At 34.2% G+C, this 26,412-nt stretch overlaps 2 protein-coding genes across 51 annotated transcripts; one reads left to right on the forward strand and one right to left on the reverse strand.

Annotated features, from left to right (window-relative positions):
• Nucleotides 1-238: 238 nt before the first annotated feature.
• Nucleotides 239-1,706, forward strand: LOC126701623 (BTB/POZ and TAZ domain-containing protein 3-like). Its single transcript, XM_050399903.1, has 2 exons — nt 239-753; nt 1,332-1,706. The coding sequence occupies exons 1-2, from the start codon at nt 465-467 to the stop codon at nt 1,403-1,405; spliced, it is 363 nt and encodes a 120-aa protein (XP_050255860.1). The 5' UTR covers nt 239-464; the 3' UTR covers nt 1,406-1,706.
• Nucleotides 1,707-4,809: 3,103 nt separating this feature from the next.
• LOC126701613 (putative disease resistance protein RGA4) lies at nt 4,810-24,914 on the reverse strand. 50 transcript variants are annotated; one of them, XM_050399845.1, is made up of 25 exons: nt 21,048-24,914; nt 20,772-20,930; nt 20,557-20,666; nt 20,089-20,225; nt 18,967-19,140; nt 18,731-18,835; nt 18,151-18,248; nt 17,645-17,770; nt 14,890-15,372; nt 14,493-14,619; nt 14,283-14,357; nt 13,722-13,803; nt 13,551-13,590; nt 13,368-13,438; nt 12,904-12,986; nt 11,977-12,085; nt 10,255-10,368; nt 9,889-10,145; nt 9,357-9,742; nt 8,254-8,336; nt 7,746-7,822; nt 6,767-7,039; nt 6,347-6,470; nt 6,012-6,046; nt 4,810-5,430 (listed from the first exon to the last, which is right to left on the reverse strand). In XM_050399845.1, the coding sequence occupies exon 1, from the start codon at nt 24,804-24,806 to the stop codon at nt 21,060-21,062; it is 3,747 nt and encodes a 1,248-aa protein (XP_050255802.1). In that variant the 5' UTR covers nt 24,807-24,914; the 3' UTR covers nt 4,810-5,430; nt 6,012-6,046; nt 6,347-6,470; nt 6,767-7,039; nt 7,746-7,822; nt 8,254-8,336; nt 9,357-9,742; nt 9,889-10,145; nt 10,255-10,368; nt 11,977-12,085; nt 12,904-12,986; nt 13,368-13,438; nt 13,551-13,590; nt 13,722-13,803; nt 14,283-14,357; nt 14,493-14,619; nt 14,890-15,372; nt 17,645-17,770; nt 18,151-18,248; nt 18,731-18,835; nt 18,967-19,140; nt 20,089-20,225; nt 20,557-20,666; nt 20,772-20,930; nt 21,048-21,059. The 50 variants fall into 50 exon arrangements, with proteins under 50 accessions (XP_050255802.1, XP_050255795.1, XP_050255808.1 ...); XM_050399838.1 differs by lacking the exon at nt 18,151-18,248 and having other exon boundaries at nt 20,557-20,654; XM_050399851.1 differs by lacking the exon at nt 18,731-18,835.
• Nucleotides 24,915-26,412: the final 1,498 nt, after the last annotated feature.

Consider the following 26,412-nt stretch of genomic DNA (forward strand, 5'->3'; position numbering starts at 1 on the left):
ACACTTACTCTTTGTGGTTTTAATTTTCTTCATATAACCAATTTGGATAGTAAGCATTATATTGAGGTTATTCTGGATGAGAATTTAATTTGAAAAACATGTATTTTGACTTCATTTATAATGGGCATAAATGATCATATAAGGAGTTATTTGTTAAAATAAATCAAAACCCCAAAGGGGTGGATATTCATTTATAAAAATTAGAGGGTTTTTCTTACATTTTCCCAGACCTTGAGGGAGGCTATTGTAGTTTACCCTTTGTAATTTTAGGTGAATTGAAAATTATTTAAATTTCATACTTGTCAATTTGTGACTTTCTTAAATAGAAAGCTCATATTCTTCGGTCATTGATAAACAATTTGTTGGACAACGAAGTATTTTGTTCTCAATCACCAGCTTACATTTCTTTCATAATCCTTTTCTTTGATTCTTTGTTTCAGAGAAAAGAAGACCGATTGAAGGGAATGGAAGAGAAAAAAGGTGTATTTGCAATTGCATGGGCGATGGAAGCCCTCCTTCACATTTGCAGGGATGGGTGTAGAACAATAGCGCCTTGTGACAAGGTTCTGAAGGGAAGCCAAGTTGCTTGTGGTTTTCCAGCTTGCAAAGGGCTTGAGACTTTAGTCCATCACTTCTCCAGTTGTAAGACCCGAGTTCCTAGTGGATGTGTTCACTGCAAGTGCATGTGGCAGCTGCTTGAATGGAATTCTTGCTTGTGCAATGACCCTGATTCTTGCAAGGTCCTCTTTGCAGGTAAGCATGAAACTTCTATCTTTTCCTCTATGCCCTTCATTGTCTAGGGAAAGTTTATGATTAGTCCAATCCCCACCCCCCCAAAAAAAAGTGATGAAAGATGTAGAATGTCATGTTGTACACGTGTCAGCCAGAGTCTCAAATTAACATTTCCTCAATAAGATCATTATCAAAGGTGAAAACCTCCTATTGAATGGCAGTCAGGTTGAATTTCACCTAAGTTATCGATAGACATTAAAGAAAAAAAAAATCTATTCTAGAGAATTGAGAGTAGTTAGTTCAATCACTTGGGCAATGCTTAGTTGTCATTGAACTGACGACTTGGTAACTAGGTAGCATGCTAACATTGGCAGAATCCTAATCTTAGTTATGTTTATTTTAAGTGATTGATTGGGGCAACATTCCTATATGATAAATTTGATAATTGTCTTAATAAGATTATTTTTGTTCTCCTGCTTCTAGGCATTTCAAGTAAAAAATGCAACAGCTCATTTGAGTGATACATGTGGACAACAATCATATATGATAAATTTGATGATATTGTTAATTAAGTTCTCTTTTTTCCCTCTTGCTTCCAGGCATTTCAAGGAAAAAATGCAGTAGCAAGCAAAGAATGATGAGGCTAAGTGGAGACTGTTGGTCAGTAAAGTGATATCTACAAAAATTCACTAGGGCCATTCTTAGGTCGGCGCTCTGCTTTTTTATGACCTTTTATATGAAATGCACCTTGTATATTCTAAATAATGTGAGGCTATTAATAAAGCATCTCAGATTTGTTGGGGTAGAATGAATTAATGGGAGGTGCATGCTCCTAGTCCTTGTAAAAAATAATGAAAATTGTGGAAAAAATTAATTAGATTATGTGTCCTTGTGGACAAAGAGAGTTTGTTTGCAAACAAACTTATAAAATGCTTGTAATGGCAGCATAAGTGTCTAATTTTGTTATAGCGTGATTGATGATGTTAAATTCTATTGAATGTGCCATATACCAACGTAAGGCCATATTTGGCTTGACTTACATAAAGTGGACAAAATAAGTTTATTTAAAAGGGTAACACATAGAAACAATATGTTAGGTGCTGTAGCTTGGGAATTTTCAATTAAATTCAACCAGCTAGCCATGGAAGTGGTAATTATACTCAATGAAGTGCAATGGCCAATTAAGCCAATAAGTCCCCATGGTTGTGCTACATTGTCGTATATGTAATATGGTCGAATTTATTTATAGAACCAAAGATATAATGTCTTAAGGAAATCTTCTACGTTTTGCCTTATCTATATAATTACAAAACATGTTTCAAAGGCATACACGATGAAACTTCAAAAAATTCATTTCCTTTTGTATGTCTATCTTCCTTATGCAATTTGATTTTTCATGAAATTTGAATGATCCAAAATGGAGCATAAGGATGCAAGGGCCAACTGGATGTAACTTATGTATGCTACAAAAGAAGCTTCAATCATGATATGAGCATCAATTTCCTTTCCATCATTTCTTTAAAAAGAAATATATATATATATATATATATATATATATTAATGTATGCAATAATGCACTATACCTTTACTCACTATCAATTCTAATTATAATTTATCAATCATGACATGACTATCAATTTTCACTAACTTGTCTTTACACATTCTTGAACCTAAATGTAACTATAATAGAAAATACATGTAATACAAATACTTAGGGTGGAGATGTCATTTATTTATTTTTAGTTTATAGTCACCTGAAAAAAATAAAATATAATATAATCTCATTCCACCATTGTATTCATATCTATATGCTAATGAAGTATTCAAGGCCAAGTTAAAGGGTCCAGTTCCGCTTCTACTTAGAGAACCAAATTTCATTTTCAATAACTTCAAAAGATAGAAATAATAAAGCCCAAATTTTATTTTATTTTTTCTATCATTTCTTTTTCTTGTTGTGTAAAATATTACATGCAAGTGGTTTTCTAGATATGCTTTTTTGTGGTGTACCAACTTTCTCTACATGTAACTAAATTAAACTTGAATAAAACCTTCAACAGGCACATAGAATCACAGATGCATCATGCATGCATAATAATTTAGTTAAAAATATTAATGTGATAACAAATTTGATTAATGTTACTTTAACAACAAACCGCGTCTATCATGTTGGAATACATTACTTATCACATACTATGGTTTTAAATCACTTTATTATTATAGTTATTGTTAATTTTTTGAGTTATACTAATTATGGTTCCACATTTGTTCCAATTCGGTTTAGTTCATTCAATTCAATTGGTCCACTTTGTTCAATTCGGTACGTTTCTGCCTATCACGGACCATTAAATTTATTTTGGTCCACTTTGGTGTACTTACTTAAAAATAAGAAAATAAAATGATAGTCAGTGTTCATGCAAAATAGAAATAAAAAAAATAGAAAGAAAAAAAAAATCACACAGGAGAACACAAAGATTTATGTGGTTTAGCCATAGGCCTACATCCTCGGGCGGTGTTAAGGAAAAAATTTCACTAAGAAAATAGGACCAATTACAAAGATAGTATAAATGTGCTATCACAAAACCCAAACATCAATACACCTAAAGAGCACTCTCACCATAAGCATGTGAGAAGAGAAACCTATAACTTCTCTTAAACAAAGCACAGCTTGAATCTTTTTTTTTTTTTTTTTTTTGAAATTCTTGAACTCTATTTTTTGTCACACAACAATTAACAAGACCACATATATATAATAGTTTAGGTTTGCAATATGAACCAATAAGGTTGGCTAATCTTTGTGTGGAGCACAAGTGATGTGGTGGACACTATTTGAAACCAAGTACACGGCAACATTACTTAAACATTGTCAAGGGGATATTTGCAAAGTAGCTGTGTAAGGAGATTGTATACAGTAAGTTAACTAATGTTTCAAAGGATTAAGGAAAATAGCATCTTAAGTTTTAGAAACTTGAGATCTATTTAAAAATCGAGTTTTAGAAACTCGCTTTACAATTACTGTGCAACTACTGACTAGGATAAAAAATTTCACATAGATCTCAAGTCTTAAAGACTCGATTTCTACAAAATAAAAATCGAGTCTTAAAGACTCAATTTTCTACTTGATATTTAAATAAAGTTCACATAGAACTCGAGTCTTAAAGACTCGAGTTTCTCTAGGAAAAATTTTATAAACTTACACACAGTCTACAAAATTCCCGTACAAAATTATCAACCCTCACACTCAAGCTTCTCGAGTTTCAAACACCCGAGTTCTTCTTTGAGGATCTTGAGTTTTAAACACTCGAGTTCTTCTCATATATTTATTTTTAAAATCTCGCTCTTTTTTTTTTTTGTTTGGAGATATCAACTTTTTTCCTGAGGATCTCGAGTTCTTCTCATATATATATAAATATATATATATATATATATTTTTTTTTTTTTTTTAAATCTCGCTTTTTTTAGATATGAGCTTTTTTTCTGGAGGATCTCATGTTTGAAAGACTCGAGTTCTTCTCATATATATATATATATATATATATATATTTTAAATCTTGCTCTTTTATTTTTCATATCAACTTTTTTATTGACTATCTCGAGTTTGAAACACTTGAGTTCTTCTCATATATATATATTTTTAAATCTTGATTTTTTGTGATTTTTGTTTTTTTTTTAAATCTCACATTTTTTTTTCTTTTGTACAAATTAGCTTTTTTTCCTAGCTATTGCTTTTTTTCATTTTTTGTTGTTGCTTATTGCCATTTATGGTGGATATAATTTTCGCAATGGCGGAGTCAGAAATTTTGAGTTGGAGGGCCGAACTATTGTGTCAAGATAAACTCAAATCACAAATAGACACTACCCTAAAAATGAGAGGAATATGTGTGTGTATGAAAACATAAATTTTAATTTGCTTATTCTAAAGTAAGTTATATACGTATGAGATACTTATGAACAACCGCAATGTTAGTCTAATAAATTTGGTGGAGATATATATACATACATAGGTTGTCAAGATTCTTCTCCGGCCAAAAACACTAAGAAAGCAAGCGAAAGCAGGATGCTTTAGGTTAGCATTAGAAATTCTAAAACACTCAATTTTCATTTGCTTCATACTTTCCATTAACAAAATGGACAGAAAAGAGAACTGAATTTTCAGGTTTACATATTACAAACGGGGAAGCAATTAGCAATGAAATTACAATATTTCTCTAGAAACAAAATTTAAGTACATCTTTTAAGTTGAGATCCTCTAATTGTGCTGATGTAAGTACATCTTGTACCATAGTAAACAATGAGAATACCATTATTTAACTTACAAAAAGGGTGTTCCCCTTGCTCTTCCCTGACTAGCAGAGTCAGTTTATTTCATTTTATTTTGTAACCACTATGTTAAAGACAGGTAAACTGTACAAAGTGAGAACTGAGAGATATGCTAAATTGAAATAAGGCTATTGCATCAAACACTGAGCTTAGGGTGGAAACAATAGACATATAAATGGTGCAGTCAACTCATCCAAACAAGCCATCCGGATGCGTTCGAGTGTTGCGGGATTATCCAGAGCAAACCAGTCATTACAACCCACTTCTGCTCTTGCAACTGTAATGGCATCTTTGATGGCAAAAAAGACAGCCGAGGCCAGAAAAAAATGGAGGCTCACCAACACCTTTAGATGAATGGATGACCTTCACATTTGGATGACCCTGTCAATTGACACAAAAACACATGAGCCATTGAACCTTATTAGTAAGCTGGTATAGATTTACACCAAAAATCCAACAGCAAACTCAGAAAAGCAAGGGAAGACAATAATTTACTTTTGACATAAAAATAGCAATACAAACAGTTAAATCCCTAATAAGTTACCGCCAAAGTTAATAGCCTAATATTATATACTTAATTTACCAAATGGGAGTCATCAATGGAGGCAATGCAAACATGGTTTGAAGCCTAGGTAACAAGCAGTGTAGCATTCACTTGGTTTATTGGATTATGGTCTTTGGTTTAAGAATATAGTCTTCTATAGTCTATCTAGGGTACCAATAAAGCACAACTTATAGAGAGGAAACTCTAGACAAATCCATAATCCTGTATTAAGGCATAGATAGCAGTATCAAAAAAAAGGAAAAAAATAAACTCTTCTTTGTTGCAGCATAGAAAAAAGAATTTACAACACAACTAATTGATCATAAACTAATCCACATGCATTGCTATATATTATGTAAAACTTTTTCAGAAATTTAGTTGAAAGGGGGAGGAGGTGGGGGAGAGGAAAAAAACTTACTTTTCTCATATGTAGAACCCATCCTGCAGTAATGTCTAGTCCCATGAAAAAAATGACAGCATTAGGAAATAATCACAAAGGCAAGAAAGACAATTATAAAAAAAAGAAGTTCTTTTTACTTCAAACTCATATTCCCACAAAAGTAGATCATGCTCTAATAGCTCCAAATAAATTAAATACATGCATTAATGATACGTAGGCTTCTAAGTCCACAATAATGAAAGCACTCTTTCATATCAAGTTAAAACATTATTCAAAAACAAAGTACAAGGTTGCAACTAGCAAAACATTAGAGAAGGTTGCCAAGTGATCAATAATGAGAAATTTTTTTATACCCACTAGTGCAAGTCTGTCTGCTGGTGGTACTTGGACAATATGATCCAGCTGAACAGAATAACTCACTGCTACTACCAACATCAGCCCAAATATTTGCTCCTCCACAAGTATGGTTTGGATTCCCTGGAGACCAACAACCAGAAGAAACATCAGAGACAGCTTTTAACCAAGGAAAAAGAAAAAGTACATATATATAAGTACTACTTGATTCCTAGGAGATATGGAGGGAAATGGTTAACCTTTCATAAATTTTTATCCCAATGGTAACATATGTGGCCTCCTATTTTAATAACTTGGTATCACAAATTTATTATGGCAATTGATGTCTACAAGACAATTGACGTTTGAAGTTTTATCAATTAGAAGCTCCTCCAGGTTTTTATAGAAAGAACTGCTATTCAGGACGCTCAAATACTTACGAATCATGCAGGTAAGACCATGAGGGCAGAAGAAACCCTCACAACAAGCCTGACAATTGAGTGTTCTTGCGGGGATGACCTTTGAATCATTTAGGTTAACCTTCTGATTTGAGCCAACACTACAAGCCCATCCCGGCTCACAGCCTTCCACCCATGAGGTTAAATTACAGTTCTTATTAGGTTTCAAGTAATTGGTACTCCCAGATCTTTCAAAGAAACTATTGAAGTAAAACTTCAATTCTGTTTCTGAACACAAGCGATGTGTAATGTCTCCTGTAGGAGAGTAAAAACAACCATGAATAGATGAAGATATAGAGACGTTAACCTAAAAAGATTTTCAAGTAGATTGAGAAAAGTCAGCAAGGACAAAAAATTGATGGTTTGTAAATTGACTCTCATTCTTAACATATTGGAAATGAATTAATGTGAACCATGGCATTCTTTTCCTCATAAGTAAATATTCGTTGAAGAGAGAGTGAACCTTATCAGTAACAAAATGATAATTATGTTGAACTCAATGTGCCATACAATTATTGAATGTTCACAAGAAAAGAAAAGAAAATAATAGATCTAGCAAATTCTACAGTATCCCAAACATTCTAAGAACATATAATCTAATATACATCTATCTAGCAACCCAATAATCAGGCATGAATGACCACTAAATCATTACTCTTTCACAGTTTTTACATTGGTTCACTAACAACGTGCAGTTTCTCGTTGATTGTTGAACATCTCAATTGGTTGCCAAAAATACTGAGGTAAAAAAAAGGATGCAAACATCAAGAGCATATGATTAATGTTGTAAAGATTTCCCCATTAAATGAGACGGTCATTTGAACTGAGTCATATGGTTATATGTTATTCAGCAAAATAGACAATAAAATATCAAAAATCCTAAGCTACAGTTTTTTCCAGGATTTTCTCATCTTTCAAAGAGTAGCACTATCATTTTCTTTCTAATCAAAGGAACTTATACCATTAGTCTTCTGGATGCAAGAAGCTAATAAATCCAAGTTGGTTGAAAAATTAAAGGCTCAATCCCAGTCAGTATTCCTGAAACAATAAACTAAGCTTCAAGATAAGATCAAATAAATTCAACACTTTTATACTAGTAAACAAATAAAAAGATTAATGGGATTCAAAAATACACATATGGCAAAAAATTTGTAACGAAAGAAAGGAAATTAAAATGTCAATCTTAAACGCATAAATAGACAAAATTACAATATTCTCAAGTAGCTTAAGCTTCAATAAGCAACTACTAATCTAGCAATTGAAACCAAAGTACCATTAATAGTAAGAACTTCATTTAGCTTACCAAATTCACCCATTTACTTAAATTGTGTTGACTTTTCATAACCAAATGAAATCAATATAATAAGATTCAAAATCCAATTTTCTATTCTTCCATGCATTTTATTTATTTACTTTTTTTTTTTTTTTTTTTTTTTTTTTTTTTGAGCAAACAAAGTGGGATCACTCACCAATCCCTAATGCAGAAGCTGGACTGGTTGCTAATATCCTGACCAATAACAGCAGTCAGATTGGAAATCTGACTGTAAACGACCTGTGTGATAAGAGGAAGAACTGCAGGGTTATCAAATTGGTTATTGTTGTAGTCATTCACATCTTGGCATTGGACCAAGTGTACCAAACTTGAATTCAAATGTTCTTTTCACTCATTTTACCAGCCACCATTATTTAGCTTTTGGTGGAATTGTTTTAACTGGAAGGTCAGCAAACACTACTAGTGATCACCCTGATACACAAAGATTACATCCAATTGTGGGGGTCAATATCAGGTACAAAGTGATGGGGCTTCCTTAAGAAACTCAGTGGAACTGAACTTCAATGAAGCAGAGAAAAACCATGTGTAGCAGCAGTTTTATGGAATGAAATAAACTAATTGTGCTGATGTATCTTCATAGACCAAGAACTAGAATACTTTCAAATCAAGCAAATCCCAAAGGGTTAAACAGAATCTTCCATGTGAGATAGTAAGAACAAATCTATATGCTAAAGCTGAGTACAGAACAAGGAAAACCCATGAAAGTAATGTCACTTTGAACCCAAGAAATTGTTGCAAACAACTTCAACTATAAAAAAATCACAACAAAATAAGGTATCAAAACTCAAAGCCTCAATTTTTTTTTAAATTTTTTGTAATTATAACCCAAGAACAAAGAACAAAAATAAGAGCACAAACAAAAGCACAAATTGCTCTAATTTTGAGCCCAATGAAGAAATTTGCATCATTTCTACACAAACTATAAGTAAAGACATATTACACAGATCCAAATAGTTCTGCAACATTTGCAACCACCCCATAACAAAGATTTTACAAACATAAATCCCAGCAAGTAAACACATATCAAGCATTATTACCCAGAAACCAACAAAAAAGAGAGACAAAAACAAAGACAAAAACAGAACATGCTGGCAACCCAAATCATACAACAAGTAACAAAACAAATCCGTCTAACTTAAATCTTACACTAACAAGGGAAATTATCAAACACAAACACTTGGGCTAAACCCAGATGGAATAATTATTTAAAAAGCTCAAATTTTTATAAGAAAAACATACCTTCAAACTTGAAAAAATCTGAACTTCCGTTGGTAGGGACAAAAGGGATTTTCAAGGTATGGGTGAGGGTGAAGCCGATTGTGAGGAAAAGGGATTTCCAAGGTATGGGATTTTCAAGTCTGAAGTCGATTGTGAGGAAAAAGAGAGCGTTTGAGGGTAAAGGTGATTTTTGTTGCACGCCGAGGGGTTGAGGATGACTGATTTGGGTGTTTGAGTGAGAGTGTTTGAGAGACTGAGAGAGAGTGTTTGAGAGATTGAGTGTTTGAACTGAGAGACTGAGTGAGAGGGTGTTTGAACTAAGAGAGTGTTTAAAAGCGTCAGATTGATATATTGTGCAGATTTCGAGTCTTATAAACTCGATTTCTACGTGGCTGAATTTCGTCCACCTAGAAAATTTGTCCACATTAGTGTATTGACAAACCGGGCAAAACGAGTTTTAAAAGCTCGAGTTCTAATTGGATCTCAAGTTTTAGAAATCAAGATGCTAGTTTCACATATTCTTTCAAAACTGGGCAACTAACGAAATTATTACCATAATAACGTTATTTGGAAAGGGTGTTCACATTGTCAAGCCACCAACTCAACAATCATCATCATCATCATCATTGATCACACTGTTAAATCAATGACACCATTCATCACAATAGTAACAAGGCATTACTCTTCAATCAAACATATGATAGCTCATTCCATTAGAGAAGATCTTCCAATCCTCATTTCCAAAATCCACTATCTTAAATTAAAAGCATGACTACTGATGATCTACATGACTTATACTAATGTAGAGAACTGCATCAAAAGAGATATCCCAATCATTATCTATCAAGTAAAATAGGGTATTGACCAAAAAAAGAAAGTTGAATAATAACAGTAAAATAACAAGACAATTCTTAGTTACCATTATTTCTGCGAATGAAAACATCACCGTAGTTAATTTTCAACTTCCCTTTGACATTTTCCTATGTTTGCACCATTGCATTGTCCATAAACCCATCCAAACATGTAAGAATACCTGCACATAAAGATTAAAAGGCATCATAAATGCCTGTAAATGTATGTTTTCATAGTCCATACTGAACAAATTAAAGTGGGGTGCAGCAAGCACCATTCAGATGTTTATCTACAAAGAGTAATTCTAAAATTCACCACTCGCCATTTATAGCCAAGTGGTATTTCTTTAACTTCCAAGGATGCAACCTATCTTAGAAGACTGGCCAAAAGTTCTGTTTCAACCCTTCCCCCTTCCGCCTTCCCCTTCCTTTGGTTTGTATCTTGACAAAAAAATTTAATGGAGAAAATGGGAGAGGGCAAATGTACCATACATGAATGTCACTCTAGATATCTTGATTTTTATCTGTTTTTCCTCCTCAAAACTCAGTAATATTGTCTGAAGTACTTGATCCCCCTTTGGAAATTGTTAATAATTTATCAAACAATGAGTAGTCAACATATGTTCACTAAGTTGCAAGTTAAGAATTTAAGTAAAGGAAGGAGAACTCTATATGTACACTTTGTAACAAGCGATGACTGTGTCAACAAGAAAATTAATAATAGGGAAATCCAAGCTCATTCTGCATTAAAAATCATTCTACTATTCAAGCTTAAAACAATTGTCAGTTTGCAAAACAAAGGTTATATCAGTAAATGGCAAAGAAGTCCTTTAGAAAAAGGCAGCCAGTCCCTTTCCAAAGGAGAGCACCTGAACACATGAAATTTTTTATGAGACATGGCTAATGCTTATAACCATATCATTGCATCTTAACCACAACTTGGCTTTTTGGAAAGTACTTTTGAAAAAAGAACTATAATATATAACTCAGAGCATGAGCAATCTAAGACCATTTGGTGCAAGCCTACATGACCTCAAATTGGGAAATTGAAATATCATTCGCATTTGTAATTTAGCGAGGCAATGTGCCACTTCCACCATAGGTAGATTCTGTAGCTTCTTGCAAATGTATAGCTCCTATAGAAATGAAAGTTTTCCAGATACCATATAAGATAGTTTATTTGATTCATTGGTGTTCAAATAGGCTAGTGTAGATAGTTGAAAAGGCTGAAGCAAAGACTTGAGATTAAGCCATACGCATGATAGCCTATTTGTTTGTAATGACATGTTATTGACTAGAGAAAAGACCGATTCTTATGCTTTTCCTTTATATTACAAAAGATTTTCTCCCATGTGAGATATTCTAATTGTGTGCTGTTGGTAACAAACTAAAGTGTGGTGAAAGGGATCAAGATGCGCCACGATTGACAAAATCAAAGCTCCCATTACCAAATAGTTATTGGATCATCACCAATACCATTTATATATTTGTATATGTACAATTTTAAGCAATCAGCAACTTTCTACATGTGCTACTAGGACCTTGGACAATAGTTCTAAAGCTAGATCTATGATAAATAAGCAAATCTTTGGAAAACTGTTGAAATGACAAAAAACTGCAAGTTTGACTGAACCTTTTTAACTGTATGAAATTTGTAAAATATTAGTCATGTGCTTCTATTATAATGTTTTTAAGAAAATGAAGGAAATATAACTGTAAAGAACAAAAAATTGAGTTTCTTATGCATTATGCCACGTTGAAGAGAATAAGGTCTCAGCAAAAAGAAGTACCTGAACATGTTTCCTGCACTAATGAATTTTCAAGTTTGGAGAGACTTATCACTTGCTTTTTATGATTTCTCTATCCAGGTATACTAAGGACCGTTTCCCTTGGCATATCCTTCATTTAAATGAGGGAAACAAAAAATCAAGCAGCATATTGCAAGGGAACAGACCAGCTTCTTGAAATCATAAGTACATTGTGGGTGCAGAACTTGAAGAGAATTTTCCTTTTTCTCTATTTGGACAAAATATGAGGGCCTTCTGTTAAATATAAAAACTTATTTAAATAAAGTACTAAAATTATGTTTAACACTACTTAATTAACATTGAAGGGCCTTATAACACAACAACAATGACTCAATGATTTTCTAATTTATGGAAAAATGAAAAACACATCATCCATCAACAAATAGGAAAGATTTAGGAGAGGTTACTGCAACTAGCATATATGGCCATGTATTAATATCCAAAATTTTGAAAATCTGTAGGAAGTCGGCAAAAAGTTTATGCCTGCATATTGAAAATGAAAATGAGAAAGAACTATTAAAAAACAATTTGAATTGTGGATTTTATTAGCTATATCTCAAATTTGAAGCTCTTTTTACATGAAGAATTATTAACAATCTCAATTATGGATTTTATTAGCTATATCTAATATTTTCAATGGGGAAATTTTTTTTATTTTAGAAATAAAAAATAGAGGAACTTAAATTGTATTACTTATAATTAATTCTCTATTGTTGGAATATGAGAAAAATTAGATTCATAAGCTCTTGCTCCAACAAACCAATAGAATAATAGTCTCTAAACCTTAAAAATGAAAATCATTCCAAGAAACAAGAAGGATAAACCAAGGGTTGAGAATAACTGCATAAACAATATACTGGTTGAGAATAAGAAAGACAACAAAAGAGGAGAAGATTTGAGAGAACTTACCAACTTTAATCAACTTTCATCAGCTCCCATCTATAATAAATTATTTCTCCAGCCAGAAAGAATAGATAAATTTCCTCAAGTGCCTACAACACATCACAACAGAATAATTTTTATGATAGAATAAGAAAAATTTGAAAAAGGAAAAGACTCAGGAAAATTGGATGGTGATGAAGAGATTAGGAGTCAATAATGTGTGATTGGTAAATTTAAAGGTATGCTCAAAACAAAGAAGTTGCCATCTATCACTTGCTTGGAGCATGTGCTGGATCTTGCCTTTTTCTAAACCATGACAATAGTCATCAAAGTCTATCAAGTATCAAGATCAAGGTAGTTCAAACTACTTATGTCAATACTAATCATAAGAGACAAAACTCATAGAAAATTTGGCTCTTATATAACAAAATTGTACTAATAATATCAAAAACTAGAAAATAGGTTTTAATTATTAGAGATAGGTCCATTACCTTATATGCAAGCAATTAGGAACTATCCTCTAAATGTCTGCTTGATCTAGAGCATCCAATGCAAAGGTCACCTGGAAAATTTTAATTGGAGATAGAATTTTCATATGTTCTAATAGAGATATGAACAAGCAATTTTTAGTGCAATGTTTTGATGAAATAAAAAAGCTAACTATGGATGTCTACCTCATAGTCTTGTAAAGTGTTGAAGTCACCAGCATAGACGCTTCAAAAGTTAGAAAGCCATAACAAATCAACATTTGAGATGAAACATGGTGGAATTGTTAAGAATACTATATACATGAATAGAAGATGAAAGCAACAATCATGAAAGCATTGGAAAAACCTAGGCCTCACCTAATGCATTACTGATAGTGTTTCCAAGTATAGTGTAGCGATCAAGACTTGCAAATACGTATACAATATGACTCCAGTTGACCTAAAAACAGAAGTTTCTATGAAAAAATTAAAAGAAAACTCAAAGAGAATCAAATTGATCAACGTAGTTTCAATGTGATCTTCAAGACAATCTTAATTAATGGTAATATGGCTTATACTATATCATAATTTGATCCCAAAAAATAAAATATGGAATCAAGGTCTCATTCAATTTAATTAGAATCTAAAGATGCCCTTCCTTATGGAGTACAGTAAACAAGACTTTTAATTTCATTTAAAACTCAAATTAAGATAGAATAAATAATGTATGTCATTGATGAATTTTCAAGTTTGAAAACTAACTTCAATTACTTTTAAGCAAGGGTAAAACTGTAGGAAAAAATGAAAAATGAATGTCATCAATTATTTTTTAAGTTTGAAAACTAACTTCAAATTATCTCTTTATTGAAAGGAAAAAAAAAAATTCAAATTAATTCACAACATCAACAACTATTATGGAGTTTGAAATTATAGGCTCACCTAATGACAATCTTAGAATTCAGTCATACATTTGGAATTTCTTCTCATAGATTCCAGATATACCTAAGGGAGAACCTTCAAAATTTGTGCAGATACAAAGGGTCCTAAGTACCGCAAATTGGTAACTTAAAACTATAAAGATAGTAACAAGTAATCAGAATTTCATATATAAAATATCACAAAAAATAAGAGGGTGTTAAACCCACCAACCTCACCCTTCCCTTAGAACTTATAAGGAGATGAAGTGCCAGTCGAGCTAGAGCTCATCGTCCGTCCAATGTTTCAAGGAGTGAGACACCAGGTAGAACCTTTGTGATATGTTTTTTGTTAGCATCCTCTATAACCAAAGACAGAACTCATTGGCAAGAATCAGAATTTACCCATGCTTGGAGCATGAGTTGTGCTTCTTACATTTTTCAAAATCATGACAGAAGTCATTAGAATCAGTCAAGACCATGGTTGTTTAAACTACTTATGTCAATACTGATCATGAGTGACTAAAATTTTTAAAAGAGTTTGACTCTTAGTCATGAGTTACAAAACCATATTGTGCTATAAATATCAAATAATAGCCAATTGTTTTAGTTTATAGATAAAGTTCCATTACCTTATATGCAAGTGATTAGGATATATCCTACGAACATTTCCATAATCAAGAGCATCCAGTATTATGGTCACCTATTTGGTAAGACAATAATTTAAAGCTTCACAAGAAGAAAAGACCATTATAGATGGAAAAACTTAATTGGAGGTAGTGTTTTTAAATGTTTTAATAGAGATATGCACAAGTTATTTTTAGTGAATGTTTTTATGAAATCAACAAATAAAAATACTAACTAATTAATTATCATTAAAAAGAACCCAATTAATTTTTTTATAAATTGAAATAAATCCTCAACCACTCCAAAAAACTTCAACTTAGCTTTACATAGAAAGGGATTACATGCATATTGCTTTGCTGGGAGATTCCATCGTTGGCCAATTTGGCTCCAAAATGGATGATCTGTAAAGTGTCCGTGACATTGGAAAAGAAAGGTCTGCCGAATCAGAAACTACAAGTGGCTAGTTCACAAGAATGGCCAAGTGCTTCCTATGGATTACAAATTTGAAAATATTGTTCAATGACAAAATGATATCACCACTTATAAATTACATATACCAAGGTATGAAGATTGAAAAGGGGAAATGGTATCTAAATTTACAAAATAACGTTAAAACTGTGCAAGTCAAGGAATCTGTTCTTATAAGGGAAAGAAAACAAAATTTTCCCTATCCTACCAAGTTCGGAAGGAAGTATCATATTCTTTTTTTTTTCCCTGTCTTGGATTTGATCAAGGCAAAGTCTTCAGGCCATTGTTGGATCTAGAGGGTCTATTTTTTAATATGAAATGTACTGACTAGCAAGAAGAATGGAGAAGAAACTTTCTGGTTGGAAGCGTCTTTATTTATCGAAGGGGGGGAGACTTACCCTGGTGAAGAGTACTCTTTCTTGCCTTCCTACATACTATCTATCTTTATTTGTCATCCCTGTAGCTGTGGCTGATAGATTGAAGCGGATTCAGAGAAATTTTTTATGGGGAACTTCTGAGGAGTGTTTCAAATATTCTTTGGTGGCTTGGGAGAAGGTGTGTTTTCCGCTAGAGACAGGTGGTTTGGGGATCAGGAAGTTAGTGCATTTCAATAAAGCCTTGTTAGGGAAATGGTTATGGAGGTTTGGTCGAGAAGAAACTCGTCTTTGGAGAAGGGTTATTGCATACAAATATGGAGAGGGTCAAGGGGGGTGGACTACTAAATTATGCAGAAGGGCTCACGGATGTGGTTTGTGGCGTGGTATTCATGATGGTTGGGAGAGTTTCTCCAAACATGTGGCCTTAGTGGTGGGTGATGGCACTCGTATTCTTTTCTGGCATGATAAATGGGTTGGAGATTACTCACTAAAAAGGCTCTATCCTCATTTGTATGTGTGTTCTAATGATAAAGAAGCTTGCATCTCGGATGTTGTATGCTACCAGGAGGATGGTAATGTCAGAATTTGGAATTTGAGATTTCATAGGGATTTTCATGAAAGGGAATTAGAGGATGCCTACTCTTTCCTTGAGTGCATTCAACCTCGGATCCCTAGGGGAGGTGGGAGTGACACTTCTCATTGGTGTCTCAAAGGGAACGGCAAATTTGATACCAGGTCTTATTATAATACCATTAGGGGTGCAGCTGTATCCATTTTTCCATGGAAGGGTGTTTGGAAAGCTTAAATTCCTAAGAGGGTCGCTTTTTTTGTGTGGACAGCGGTTCATGGGCAGATCCTTACATTGGATAATCTTATGCTTAGGGGTCGCATTTTGGTGAATTGGTGTTGTATGTGTCATCGGAATGAGGAAACGGTGGATCATCTTCTCCTCCACTGTCCTATAGCTCACTCTTTGTGGGTTTATATGTTTCAAATCTTTGGGACGCAATGGGTCATGCCAGGTTCTGTGGAAAGTTTGGTGTATTGTTGGAGTTTTTAGCTGGGAAAATTTAATTCAGACATTTGGAATATGGTTCCTGGCTGTTTGATGTGGATTGTTTGGACGGAAAGAAATCGGCGCTCTTTTGAGGATACCGAGAAATCCTTGGTTCAGTTACAAGCGCTATGCCAAAAGACTTTATTTGATTGGTCTAGATGTTGGGGCTTCTCAGATTGTTCCACTATCTTGGAGTTTATTTCGTCTCTTAGTATTGCTCATTAAGTTTATTTTTGTTGTTTGGTGCTGTTTGTTTGTTTGTTGCTATTTGTTTGTTTGTAGCATTTCTTTGTGTTCACCATCATGAACACCTTGTACTTGCTTTCTTCTATTTTTCAGTTTGATTAATAAAATTCTTATTACTTATAAAAAAAAAAGATATATTATTTTGCTAACTTCTTTAAAAGAGCTGACAAGTATAAGCATAATGCTATTATTTTGAACTTCAATTAAGAAGCTAGATTTCAAGAAAATTGAGCAATTACTGGATCCCTGTTCAAAAAAATTGGATAAAAAACTGATCATTAGCTGACAGTAGCAGCTTTTTTCCAGGACACTTGACTGACAGTTTGTACATATATATATATTTTTAAATATATGATTATCCTACACTTTATTATGTTTACTTATTTTGACGGGTAGTTGAAGTATTTGAACTTATTTTTGCACAGGTGGCTCTCAATTCTCCCAGTAAAAACACAAATACTAAATAACCCTACAGACACATACCCAATTTTTGTGAATAACTTAAAGAAATTGGATATATAATGCAATACATTTGAGTATTTGATGCTCAAAAAAAAATTATAATAATAATAGTAAAAGAGAAAGTACAAAGTCTGTTTTGGATGGACTCACCAGTGGATAACTATAAGATGCTATCTGTTTCAAACTTTCTATTTTCATTTAATACAGACATTCTTGGACCTGTCGAGCTCTTTTTCCCACAGCACATTCTTCCTTTCAATGGTGACAGTAAAATATCTGCAGTTTCAACAATATGTGAGGCAATTAATGCATCAACTTAATGTATGCCTATAAATGAATGGTTACCTAATAACAAAAGAGAAGTAGAACCAAATTATCAATTTTAAATAGCAAAAACAGGGGGGGGAGGGGGGGGGGGGAGGGGGGGGGGAGGGGGGGGGGGGGGGGAAAGAGGTTGGTGGTGACTTGGCAGGTTAGGTTGTCAAATGTATTGCATTATAGATCTCATGAAGGCTTGCCCAAATTGAGTAATAGGCTAACAGCCCAATACCAACACTAATCATGCCAAATTAATTTTATAAGAAAACTATTGATTAACAATTTTTTCTTTTTCCTTTTTTTGAGTAACAGGTGAGTAAACATTAGAGAAAAATTACCAACACTTATAAACTACTATTAGCTCTCATAGTTGAGAGTGAATTAGTTGATTGATTTTTCCTCCAGCTATACGCAATAGAAATGTCATCCCCAATGCCTACACATCATATATAAACCTAATCAAAAATAAATTCAAGGACGTAATTGTGCAAAGAAAAATAAATCTTATTTCAGTAATATTTGAAGATCTACATATGCCATGCAACAAAATATGATGCACCAAATGTGAAACATTAGACAAAAGGACACTTAAGAGAAAAATGCTGTTTTTTTATTCTTTTTAGCTTAAAATAAGATTCAAACGTCTTTTTGAATATTTGGAATAAGGGCAATCTTGCACCATTTTGTGCTTCAGTACACCTTTAATTGGGAAATGTTGGATAATTAGCATGTTGAAGTACACCTTTGATTAAAAATGAAGGATAACCAGCATCTGTAAATGGTATACAAAATTATAAACAACTAATTTAGTAAATGGTATACAAAATTGGAGGGAGATTAAAAAATAAAGGAATGCATTTTAGATATTTTTGTTGGAAGAGAGAAATTAGAAGAGAAGAGGAGATTGGGTTAACTCACAAATTTTAATGTAATCATTGGAACCAATTTAAAATTCCTTCTATTGTGATTTTTGGACTACAACCAATCCTCTAGTACTGGGACACTCTTGCTCCTTCCATATTCCTTCCAAAGTGAACAATAAAAAAATCCATCTATGATTTTATTCTTAGCTTTCGCATGGATATAAATTGAAATAAATCCTCAACCACTCCGGAAAACTTCAACTTAGCTTTCCATAGAAAGGGATTACACACCTATTGCTTTGCTGGGAGATTCCGTTGTTGGCCGAGCAGCTTAGGTAACCAAAAGAACATTTGGCGCCAAACTGGATGATCTGTAAAGGATCCTTGACAGTTGACATTGGAAAAGAAAGGTCTGCTGAATCAGAAACTAAAAGTGACTAGCTCACAAGAATGGCCAAGTGCTACCTGTGGATTACAAATTTGAAAATATTGCTTAATGATGAAATGATATAACCACTTCCACTTATAAATTACATATATCACAGTATGAAGACTGAAAAGGTGCAATGATATCTCAGGTCAAGGAATCTGCTATTATAGGGGAAAGAAAAAAAAATTCCCTATCCTTACTGCCTTAACTGAGTTCAGCAGGAAGTATCATATTCTTTTTTCTTTTCCTTTCTTTCTTTTTCCCTAGCTCTTTTGGATGTAGAGTGTCTCTTTTTCAATATGAAATGTTACTGACATGCAAGAGCACCCGATTTATTTTCCTAACCTTCGCTTATACATTCATACAAAATGTACTAAATCTTGATTTGGGAGATTTGATTTTGTGAGTGAATTTTTAAAGATATTTACTGTGATGAAAGGCTGCTTTCGGATTGAAAAATTAATTCACCAATAAGAACATACTTGGTAGTTAGTGATCTTCCATTTAGCTTTAGTTTTGCTAACTTCTTTTAAAAAGCTGATAACTATAAGCATAATGCTATGATTTTGAATTGCCACAAGTAGCTAGATTTCAAGAAAAATGAGCAATTACTGGATCAATTGTTCAAAAAAATAGGATAAAAACCTGATCATTAGCTGACAGTAAAAGCTTTTTTCCAGGACACTTGACTGACAGTTTGAATTTTCTTAAAAAAAACATATGATTCTCCTACACTTTGTTAAGTTTTTTATTTTCAATGGTAGTTGAAGTATTTGGACTTATTTTTGCAAAGGTGGCTCTCAATTCTCCCTGTAGAAAAACAAATAGCAAATAACCCTACAGACACATCATGCCCAATTTTTGTGAAAAACTTCAAGTAGTGGATATGTCATGAAAGACAAGCAAATCATTGAGTATTTATTGGTCAAAAAAAAAATTAATAGCAAAGAGAAAGGTAGGAAGTCTGTCTTGGATGGACTCACCGAAGGATAACTATAAGATGCTATCTGTTGGCTGTTCAAACTTTCCATTTTCATTTAATAGAAAAAAGGACCCGTAGAGCTCTTTTTCCCACAGCATATCCTTCCTTTCAATGGCAACAGTAAAATATCAGCAGTTTCTGCCATATGGTAAGCTTAATGCCTTAATGTATGCCAATAAACGAATGGTTATCTACTAACAAAAGAGAAGTAGAACCACATTATCAATTTTAAATAGCAAAAACAGAGGAAAAAAAAAAAAAAAAGAGGTTGGTGGTGACTTGACAAGTTAGGTTGTTAAATGTATTGCATTATAGATCTCATAGAGGCTTGCCACGATTGAGTAACAGCCCAGTAGCAACACTAATCATGCCAAATTAATTTTACAAGAAAACTATTGATTAACAATTACTTCTTTTTTCATTTTTGTTTTGTTGAGTAACAGGTGAGTAAACATAAGAGAAAACTTACCAGCTCTTATGAACTACTGTTAGCTCTCACAGTTGAGAGTGAATTAGTTGATTGATTTTTCCTCCAGCTATACACAATAGAAATGTCATCCCCAATGCCTACACATCAAGCTAAAAATAAGGGTGAAAACTAGAGAGAGAGAGCAAAAATTTGGGGCAATTATGAAATGAGATTATCATAGAAAAAGAAAAGAAGAGAAGATTATATAAACTTACCACTCAAGTTGCTTCCTCTTTAATAACATTAAAGCTGTGGACAAATCTGCGCAGCTGCCCTTTGGTATAAAATATTACCCATCGATTTCTAGGGAGTGGATTGACATTCCATGAGATTAATTACTTCTCCGTAGTGCCAGGAAACATATTTTGGGAAAACTGAAAGACAGAAAGAAAGAAATTAGGGGGGCAATTAAGAAATTAGGGGGAAATTAGGGGGGTATTAGAGAAATCAGGAAAACTGAAGAAGAGGATTTGAGGTATCAGTAAATTTACCACTCAAAAACGTTAGACATTGACATTTGGAATATGGGCGATTTTGGACCACTCTGCCCCGCTACCCTCTGCACATCTTTCCTTTAATTTGGGACAAGAATAAATCCTCAATAAGTGTAATTTAGTGAGGCGTTGCATGGCTTGCGATGTGGGCAGATACATCAGGTTCTTGCAATACCAAAAACCCAGTGTTTGAAGAGAAGAAAAGTCGCCCAACCACTCAGGCAAAGCTTCCAGTCCATCAAAGTTGTGTATGGACAGACATCCAAGTGAAGTGAAGTGTTGTATTTCGTCCGGGAGAGAGTTGAGTTTAGCCCACCCATACAATGATAGTAATTCAAGGGACGTGTGCAAGTGTTGGATGGAACTGAGACTGGGGAACGCATCCAACTCTTCACAAAACCCACCGATCGCCAAATACTTTAAGCGGGTGACGCACTCTAACTCCTTTGGCAAACACGTTAACTTTAACGTTTGGCAACGGAAAATGCTTAGACTTGAAAGAGAATGCAATTCTCCTAGATCTGGAATTGATTTCAGATTAGGACAATCGCAAATTTCTAACACCGTAAGAGAATGCAATTTTCGTAGCTCTGGAATTAATATAAGATTTGGACACTCTTCTATACTCAAACTTGAAAGCGACGTGCAGGATTGTAACGCAGTCGGTAGAACTTCGTCACCACACGATATTGCCAGACTTCGGAGAAGGGACCCCGCACCTTGTAGACTTGGAAAGGATCTCAAATTAGGACAACCACTTACTTCAAACGTCTCAAGAGAAGGAAGGGTGAGCGGTGCGTTCGACAATTCACTCAATTTCTTACATCCACTTATTCTGAATGATTGGAGAGAGGTTGCATCTTGAGGCAGCGAGATGGAAACCAAATCAGAACAATCATATATGTCTATAGACATGAGACTCCTATTATTCTGCAACAACTGCTCTGGCAAACAAACAAGTTCTGAAATATACCAAATTTGGAGGGAGGTGAGTGCGGTAAGCTTGCTGATAATCCTTTCGAATGCCGTGCTTTTGATTTCATAAATATTTAACTTCTTAAGAGACGGAAAATGATATGGAGCACTTGTCAATTGGCCACAGTATCTAATGGTCAACTCCTCAAGGCAAGGAAACACCGTTTCTATTGTTGTCAACTCCATCGCGTCCTTCCATTCCACTAGATTGGGCAAATACTTCAAAACAAGTGTTTTCAAAGCTGGGAACACCACATTTCTGCCACTACCACCTCCACTATTACTTGATCTCTCACCACCATAATAAATGTAAAATTCTGTTTCTATACATGTCACGTTATCCATTCTCTCTATTTGAAGAACCTTGAGACAGGGTAAATGCCCAAGCGTAGGAATCTTGTTGCACTTGTTACAGTTTTTTAAACGGATTTCCAATAGATGGTCCAAAACAAACAAACCACCACTACTGTTATCACGTGCCAATATCCATGAAGGGAACTTCTCACCCTTGAAATTTTCAATCTCTAAGCTTTTCAAACTTGGGTGAGGTTGAAGGCCTTCCAGTACATCCTCATCGTTATTGTTTCCATCCCTTTCTCTATTCCAATAGAATCCCAACTTCTGCACTCCTGCCTTTCCCACTAAATTTGCAGTTTTGGCTTCTTCTTTATCTCTCACATGCTCTAGATTGTAAATACTTAATTTTCCTCTGAGTTGGCTTAAGCATCCCACTTCTTCAATTCGATGACCAGCATCTTGACCGATGACAAAGAAAGGCAACGTTTGAAGGCAAGTCAACTGCCCCATATTTATTGGCAATTGTTTTATACGCCGATGATCAATAGCAACATGTCTCAAGCTAATCAAATTTCGTAGATCTTTTGGAAGCTCTTTAAGAAGATAACAAGACTTGATTATTAGAGTTTGTAAGTTATAGAGCTTAGTAACAGAATTGGGTAATACTTTGATGTCGGTACAATCGATGCGAAGAAGCCTCAAATGTCTGAACTCACCAATTGACCTGGGCAACTCGTCTACATGTATCCCAGATAAAGATAGACTACGTACACATTTTAATTCCAATAACTTGTCGCCAAGATTAGCACCTATAGAATAAATTGTGCGCAATCTACCCATGACATCTCTAGATTGTAGGATTGTTGGTGTTGTTTGGTCATTGCATATAATAGATAAACGTCGGATATGAGACAACTCAGTGTCATTTCCCACCGTGTCATCTAAATGCAAGGTTTCCCCTTTTGAAATTGAGAGGGCAAAATCATGTACAAGATCATGCATCTTGCAGCTTACAATATCACCATAATTATCCCTTTTTATATCTTGGAATAAGGAATTTGCCAATAAAATATCGAAATACTTGAAACCGTTATCCTCCGGCGAAAAACGTTCTTGAGTTGGTTGGAGGAACCCTTCAGCCATCCAATGTTGAACTAGTTCTTCCTTTCCCATTTCATAATCTTTAGGAAAAATTGCACAATATGTGAAACACCTTTTTAGAGATGGTGAATAAAGATGATCAAAGCTTAATTTTAGTATGGATAAGAATCCATTGCTCTCAATTAGGGAATTCCATACACTACTATTTTGAATTGCCACCCATTCACTTTCCTCCTTTTTACAATACATCATCCCTCCTAAAAGTCTCGCAAGTAATGGAACCCCACCACATTTTTTTGCGATCCCCTTTCCAATAGCCTCCAAATTTGGAGTTAGTGGAATTTTTTCATTAAGAGATACTTTTTTCTTAATTATGGACCAACAATCATCTTCTGATAGTTTTTCCAAGTGACGTCGAGGAAATGTCTCCATAATTTCAGCCACCTTGTCACTACGAGTTGTTACAATAATACTATTTCCCACATTCAAGTTCATTCCTATCAGAGAACTCTTTAAAGTCTCCCATTTCACAAGGTCTTCATTCCATACATCATCAAGTACGAGAATATATTTTTGACCTTGTAACTTTTCTTGAAGGCGTTCAAGTATTGTGTTCTTATTTTTTAATGGACCTGGCTTATCAGTAAGGGATTCAAGAATCTCTTCTAAAATCCTTTTATCTTTAAACTCATTGGAGACACATACCCATATTGTCTTATCAAAATGTTTTTTTACTAACTCATGATTGTACACTAATTTTGCTAGAGTTGTTTTTCCCAAACCTGCCATCCCTACTATAGGAATGACCGAAAGTCGTTGATTGGCTGCATTAAGCAACAACTCTACTATTTCTGAGACAAGATCTTTCCTTCCTACAACTTCAGAATGATCAAGAGAGGAGTCTGTCTCTCGATGGCTTGGGATAATCTCAGGATTGGCATTTACCAATTCAACTCTAGTAAGTCCATATTGATTTGCTTCATCATTAATTCTCTTTAGCGATTCAGCAATAGCCTTAACTTTGTTGGCCATCTTGCAACGAAATGCAATGGAATTTGAAAAAGAAAAGAAGAAGCATACCTTTCTCTTCATATGGTTACGGATCTCTACCTTTCGCTTGAGAATCTCGTAAGCAAGCTCGTCCAGCACATCATCAGCATCATAAGCAACATCTTTAAGCCTCTGCAGCCAACGCATCACGGACTGGTCACTCACTTGCCTTCTCTCTGCATCAGCTAACACATCTTGAATCATGGTTAATGAGTCACAAAGCCGTGTCAGCTCATCTTTGAAACCCCAAGCAAGGCTGATCTGCTCTGTAGCAAGTGAAATCAGCTTGCCTAGTATTTCCTCAGCAACAACACTAAGGACAGTCTCAGCCATCTTCGGTTTGGTACTGTGGTAAGTCAGAAATAAGCTCTCAGTATTTGGAAGCAATAGAAGAATTGTGATGTTAAAGACTAACAACAACAATTAATAATGTAGAAGGAGGGAACCCTATCAGCAACGCGCACTAGCCACACATGATTAGATAAGGTTCCTTCTAGTCTTTTACGTATATGGGACTTCATGTGATGTGAACAGAACCGTAATAATTGTGTTTTTCAAAAGTAAAGTGCTTTTTCTAAAGAAAAGAGGTCAGCTACAGCAACAAATAATGACAAATTATATTTGAAAAAGAATACTTGGTCTTCATTAGAAAATTGACGACTTAAAAAGGAATTATTTGAAACATTTTTCCACCTTATGCTTTGAATTTTGAAATGAATAATGAATATTTAAGACCCCGATTAAATAAATCGGACAAGTCTCAAACAACTTAAAATCATGGATTATTTAAGATAATATCGTAAATGGATTTTTTTTGAAAGTTAGGTTTGGTTTGTTACTTTGTTTCATGGAAAGTGGTGGAAAATTATTTCAGTGGAAGATTTCTTCTTCTTACTTTCTCTCTTTCTTTTTAATTTTCCTTTTTTTTTTTTTTTGGAAATTGAATTGTTTTGATTGAGCGGCATACACACAATAGCTTTTTCTTTTTTTTCTTTTTTTTAAATCATCTCAACTTAATGATTAAAAGGCATACACTAAATAGCTTTTTTTTTAAAAAATATCCGAACTTAATGATAAAAAACTATCATAGCAAATCAAAAACTATTTGATCAAATCTTTATTTTTTTTTTTATGAATCAAAAAGGGGGGGCGGGGGCGACCATATGTGACTTACCCCCCAGAGCGTGACCTAATAGGGGCACCCCCCCACTAGGGAATGTTGGATTGAGCCATAGTTACTATGACCGAGACGCCACAGACCTCACCCTAGCACCCCAAGAGAGCCAGAGTGTGGGGCGCATTGCATGCCATAAATCCCCCCCACATGGTACCCGCCACGACTCGAGCATGGGACCATGAGCATGCACGCGGGATCCCACACCGCTGGGTCACCCCACCTGGGGCATTTGATCAAATCTTTAAAAGAAGGCAAATATGGGCCGATATATTATCTTATAATTGTTCATGTGAAAGGAAAAGTTTTCAAGGCTGTTTCATGTCTTTTCCTTCTCTCTTCTCTCTCCTAATGCTGCCTTTTTTTTCCATAAAAAATAATAAAAATTAGAACAAGTAGGCCAACACTTGAATGATTGAGACGGGTTCCTTTGTATTTCTCAATTATCAAAGCAAGGACAATTTCTCAATTATTATAAAAAGCAGGCCCACCAACCACTTGCAGAAAGAAGATGGACTTATTTGTATTTCTAAAGTGGGAGGACCATTGGACTACCACTCGCCGAAAGACTCAATTATTAGAAGTAGTAGGACCACCACGTGGCTAAAGAAATGGATCTTGGATTGGACTTGTCATGTTTTTCCTTTTCTTTCAATAAAACTACACAACATTTTCATTATAAATTCGTAAACAACTTAGGTGAAATAAATCTTAGGTAACAAATTGGTAAAAAAAAAAAAAATGATGAGAACAGGTCCAACCCAA

The sequence above is a fragment of the Quercus robur genome, chromosome 10 (genome assembly GCF_932294415.1).
Source record: "Quercus robur chromosome 10, dhQueRobu3.1, whole genome shotgun sequence".
In the NCBI taxonomy this organism is placed as follows: domain Eukaryota; kingdom Viridiplantae; phylum Streptophyta; class Magnoliopsida; order Fagales; family Fagaceae; genus Quercus; species Quercus robur.